Here is a 6,000-nt window from a genome sequence, read left to right on the forward strand (position 1 = left end):
TTAACCCCATTGCATTGGGTGCAAGAGATGACTGCACATAGGAGCTCAATTGCGTAGACGGCATCATCAGATATCTCTAAGACAAAGAAAACTGGTGAGTGATTTCAGTTCACAAGTGTGTTTTAAAAATAGAAATACTACTAGATTTTGGTTGGTTGCCTTTAGTTATTATGTCACTTAATACCAGTTCTTGAACATATAATATGAAAAATAAAATGTGCATGCCGGTTGAATGATTTGAGAATTCTTGGAAATGGGCACTCTGTGTACAATGTAGTCACCAGGTATGAGGACAAGTAGCCTTTTACAAATGATCAAAAATCAGCATTTTGTACACCGAATGGTATAAAATTAGCTATTTTGCGTTGTACCTTCTGGGATGAGTTGGGGGCTTCCATGCTAGTGTTTTCATTTACGAACTAATTGACCTTTGGTTTCGGGCCCAGTGACAGGTTCACTTTCAAGGAGTTAGAGTAAGTTCACATCAGCCTGGTGCATTGTGCCGCACCACAAAGGACCAAAAACCGTGCATGCAGCATTTTATCCAGCACACTGCAGAGAATGTTACTGCATTGCCATGTGCTGCAACACTACCATGTTTCCCCAAAAATAAGACAGGGTCTTATATTAATTGTTGGTACAAAAACACACTAGGGCTTATTTTCAGGGGATGTCTTATTTAATTACAGCACTAAAGTGGTTGTAACCCTAACAAAAAAAAACAGTTCCTTTTAAAGCATGATAAATAGCACAGTGCTCATGCTGCATCATTTACCCCTATCCATCAATAAAATCAATAAAAAATAAAAAAAGTTCCTGTGTCACCCCCCCTCCCCCCACTCCTTCTCCTCCCACTGTCAGGTCAGAAGTCTTTTTAATCATTAAAAAAAATCCATCTTCCTTAAAATCCTTATCAAATACTTTTAATACAAATATTTTACTGGTACATTAGTGTGTCCACAGTTTTATACCATAAAAAATACCTTTTAAAGCTCCCCTGGGCATTCACATGTGATCTGCTCTTCTTCTCTGAGATCCCCGCTGACGTCAGCCCGGTCCGAGTACTGCAGAGGGAAGGGCCACAGACATCAGTGGGGAGGAGCGGATGAGAGAGAAGAGCCGAGATCCAGCTGACGTTAGCGGGGAGGAGAGGATGAGAGAGAAGAGCCGAGATCCCACTGAAATCAGCCCGCACCATACACTGAAGAGAAAGGGGCTCAGCGACGATGAGAAAAGAGGACCTCCGGTGGCTGTAAAACATTGTATTATTAATACAGTAATGGGAATAAAGGTGTAGCGCTTTATACAGTAATAAATGGAGACACTGCACCAGTATACGGTAATGGATTACAGGTTTTTTTAGTGAACTTTGGTAGGGCTTATTTTCAGGGTAGAGTTTATATTGCAGCCCGCTCTGATGATCGCACTAGGTCTTACTTTTGGGGTAGGGCTTATTTTCAGGGAAACACGGTAGTGCAGTGGAAGGTTCATTTGGGAGCTATTCAGAATATAACACCAAAATGCAGGATACTACACGCAGTGGGGTGAACAGGCTCTTGTTCCAACTGCAGCAGTAGAAAAGGGCCCCCCCCCCCCCCCCCTAGCAAAAAAATAAAAAAATAATTTCGAATTATTTACAATGACAAACAAAACACTCTCTGATTTCCACAGATCTCTGGAAGGTGTTCATCCAAAGTCTCTCCACATGGAACAGAGACTGTCGGCTGGATCAGATGATGAGATGGACCTTGTGAAAGAATTACGAGCAATGTGTTCCAGCAAATCAGAACCAGACATTACCAAGGTAAAGGATCTGACATTGCTGAGAATTTATACTGCTTCATTTTTAATCAGTTGTAGCGCTATAGTCTGCCAAATGTAATTGCCATTTGTATTTTTGAATTTAATCTTGGTACAAGGAAAAGAGATTTTTTTCCCGAATATTCATTCGTTGTTGTAAAACTTGGGCGGGCTCATGGCCCAATGCTCTGCGCCACGAGACACCCTATTTTGAAGCCTATTAGAGCCTATGGCTCTAATCAGGTGCTTCAAAAAAACACCCCCGCCGCTGTAATTCAGGCACCCGGTGTCCTGAAAGGGGCTGGGTACCTGAATAGGGGGTGGCCGCGGCAGCCATGAATCTATCCATTATTCATATAGGTGGTGGCAAGGATAGAGGGGGTGGTGCCTCAGCGCCCCTAATGGACGGGCCGCCATTGTTCTCATATCAAACTCTCAGAATTTACATACTATCCGCATCTCTGCAGGTTGTGATGCGGTAGCTTTCAAGTTTCATATAAGGAGATTGATTAATAGACTCAGCCTAATTCAAGCACTCCCTGCTAGTTTTGAAATCCTGTGCAAATGTATCAGTCCAATATTAATGAAATCGCGGTTTGCTTCTCCTTAGATTGCAGACTTGGATAATTGCCTGGTGATCTTTAAAAACCCTCCGAATGACCAGAAGTCAGCAAAGAGTAAAAAACAGAACTCTCAAAAGCCACGTAAAGTAAGTATAACAATATTATAACTATAACAAAAATGTTTTTTTATCTATTTGTCCAGCCTAATGCTATCATCAAAAGTGAAAGTAAAAGAAAATCCCAAATTTTTCGTTATCACCAGAACAGTAATATAGGAATAAGCTAAAAAAAATGAGTAGTGGCGCTGCTGAATAGTATGAGATTTAATACATTAGTCCATCAATAAGTCCTTGAGGTGGATACTCAGTATATGTGGAGGGGAGACCTGTATAGATTACTTTAGCAGTCCAAAACAACCTTGGCAGACTTTGAGGGGGGAGTTGAAAGCAGACTCCAGATATGCAATTGAGAAGAGAAACACAGGGGTCTCTAGGTTAGAACTGTAAATATTTTAATGAGATACAGGTGCATTATCCACTTACATGGAGGTTAAGGACGTAAGGCACGAGTCCATCCACACTGGCGTGGTGTTCACTGCTGTACGGCGTTCTGAACAGCTGATTTTTCTGCCAGTGGGGGAGAAATCCTTGCCAGCAGGATCTCTGGGACCACGGCGATGAAACCGAGGCTTGGATCAGGCCGATGGTGAGGGCTGGAACGCGGTGCTGGGCGCGATGACGTCACAGGGATGAATGTCAATACAACAAAAGTGTCCAAAATACATCTAAAGCATACTGTTCTACAATTAATTCACATAAAAAGCAGAGTTGAGAATGTAGCTTTAGAAGGTAAGATCTAGGATGCAATGGTAGAAAAAAGTAACTAAGGGGGCCCTGTGCAAGATACATTATTGGGCACCACATTCAATTACTGGCCAAGTAAAAACCCATGTTCACTGTGCATTGATTGACAGCTGTGTAAAAGTGAGTTATATCCAAGTGACAGTGGGAAATATCCCAGTATCCACCTGACTCATAGCTATTATGTAAATGCCCCCCCCTAAGTTCCAGAGGGCCCTTGTGCAGCTGCAAAGTCTTGGAAATAGTATGCAAACTCTTCTTGTATGCAAATAAAAGGGATCATGTTTTATTTTTAGTATTTTTTACTGCTTCTGGTATAAAATGATAACTGGAAGGGATGGTGAACAAAGAGCAAATTGTTTATTAATTGATTGGATTGCACATGATTGGATAATAGAAATCAGCAGAGCTTCCCCTCATTTCAGATCTTCCCCTCAAATCTACAGAAACTGCACTTCCAAGTGCACTTTCAGTGCACTTGTAGCGCAGAGTGGATTTGCCTTTGATAAATCAACCCAATGTTTCAGTCTCTGCTTATTTTTAAAGTGGTTTCATTTTTTACTTTAATGCATTCCCTGCATTAAGGTAAAAGATGTCCCATTGGTTATATTGCCCCATCACCTTCCTAAATTCTTACCTGAGTCCTATCTAGATTCAGAGTTATGCCCAAGTCACTGCTCTCTCTTCCACTCCTCACAAGATTCAGTGAGAGCAGCAGGAGCCATTAGCACCTGCCGCTGTCAGGCAAATCCTGTTCGGAGGGAGCAGGGGATGGGGCTGAACTATGCTCTGTGTCTCTATAGACGCACACAATTCTCCACGGGAGCAAGTCCGCAGTTGCTCCTCCATAGGAAGTGGCTTCCTACAGTGGTGCATTGAGAAGAGGAGGAGCCAAGGGTGGAGGATCCGAGGATAGGTGGTTCAGGGGCTTCTCTGTGCAATACTGTTGCAAAGAGCAGGTAAGTATAAAAGTATAACGTTTACTATTTTAATAAAAAATGTAAGCTTTACAATACTTTAAGGATTGATTTCCACATCATCCCAGCCTCATGGACTTGAATTTTACCATTTAAATTATCAACGCAATAAAAAAATGTTTACACACACATACACACACACACACACACACACACACACATATATATATATATATATATATATATATATATATATATATATATATATGTGTGTGTGTGTGTGTGTACATATATTATTTTTTTCTGTGATTTCCATCAGATACCTAATCAGCACTCTTGTATTCACAGAATGGGGCCTGTCCTCTCCACAGCAGCCAGATGTCACAGTATAGCAACCAAAAGCCAAAACCAGAACCGAGTTCCTCGAAAGTCAAATCTTTACTTCCTATACCGAAAAGTCACCGTAAAAGCAGCAGTAATACAAGGCAGATAGCTATTTCTAAAGACTCTAAAGAGGAATTATGGAGCTTGCACAATAATAAAGCTAATAAATAGAAATTTCTATATCTGACATATTTAACCTCTAATGCGCACATGTGGCCTGAAATACATTACTTTTATGTAATGTATCAGGGACTTGTCTAGCTGTAAAAAAAAAAAAAAAAAGGGATAAATATTTCCTGTACAGAAAATAGTGTTATGTAAATAAAAAAATGACAGTTTTACCTGTATTATAGCATATAAATGGGGCCACAGAAACTTTATATGTAAATAAGTTGTTTTTAAACGTGTTGATGTAAGTTGTTTAAATGCCCTATTTAAATCTTTGAAAGCTTGGGGGTTTTAAAAGTTATTCATTGTTATTAATATTATTTTATAAAAGAAGATCAAAAAAGATTGTTTTGCCAAAAGTGTTAAGTGTTAATGACAGAGATATTATCACAGACCACTTACAGGATGATCAGACTGGTTCCTGTCTTGTATAATGCACAGTGTTGGCTCACAGAAAATCCTCATTTAAGTATTTCTAATATTCATCCCCTGCACCCACAAATCGAATGCGGCATTGCAATAATTAGTCTCACTTATCAATGCACTTTTTTCTTTTATACAAGCCATAGACAAAGTGTTGACTGTTCTTTTTAAGCGCTTTATATTTGTTTTACTTCTTGTGTAATGCAGACCTTGCTGTTTTTGTTGCTTGCTGTATTTACATTGTTGCTTTAGTTCTTTCTTAGGATGAGGGTTCTTAATGCAATAAATAGGTTATCTCCTGTCTGACAACACTTAAGTGGTCTTTCTACTCTTGAAAATCGACTTGTTCTTGTATTTAAAAAGATATATGTAAATAAAATGTAAAGCTATTCTGCTGTCCAGAAATGTTTCAGCACAGAGGCCATGAGGTGTAACTAACGATTCAGGGCTTGTACATCCAATGTACAGTATTTCGTCGCATCATTAATTAACAGTCCTTTTGTTTACTACAGTAAATAGTAGACTTTGCAAATGTTTAATCACTTTTCACTTTATAATAAACTCTCTATGGCTAAATTATTTGTGCCTAGTGCTTTTTTGTGCTAAAGTTTAACTCCTGACTGATATGACATTCCAGGTAATCCATGCATTCATGGATGTGACAGTTGTAACTGATTAAGGCCCCTTTAACAATGGGCGATCTGATCAGGTCCACTTGTCAGTTTCCAGGCGGACCTGATCAGACCCTGTAGTCTCTTCTATGAAACAGCGGATCTACGGACACCCGCCAACATCCAATCAGATCCTGTCTGCCAAAAACAGATTATTGTCATATTCCCCATCCATCTGGCAGATCGAATCAGATGGAAACAGACAGGCAGTTCA

The 6,000-nt window shown here is 39.9% G+C and overlaps 1 protein-coding gene across 2 annotated transcripts in view; it reads left to right on the plus strand.

The window, feature by feature from the left end:
• The window catches only part of CTTNBP2 (cortactin binding protein 2), a 149,321-nt gene extending 143,627 nt beyond the window's left edge, over positions 1-5,694 (plus strand). For both annotated transcript variants that reach the window (XM_077468478.1, XM_077468479.1), the window contains 3 exons: positions 1,672-1,804; positions 2,411-2,509; positions 4,489-5,694. In XM_077468478.1, coding sequence (XP_077324604.1) covers positions 1,672-1,804; positions 2,411-2,509; positions 4,489-4,695 — 439 coding nt within the window. In that variant the 3' untranslated portion in view covers positions 4,696-5,694. The remainder of the gene's footprint in view (positions 1-1,671; positions 1,805-2,410; positions 2,510-4,488) is intronic.
• The last annotated feature ends 306 nt before the right edge of the window (positions 5,695-6,000 follow it).

The sequence above is a fragment of the Lithobates pipiens genome, unplaced genomic scaffold, assembly GCF_037356315.1.
Source record: "Lithobates pipiens isolate NorthernLeopardFrog02 unplaced genomic scaffold, aLitPip1_a1.2 Scaffold_8, whole genome shotgun sequence".
In the NCBI taxonomy this organism is placed as follows: Eukaryota; Metazoa; Chordata; class Amphibia; order Anura; family Ranidae; genus Lithobates; species Lithobates pipiens.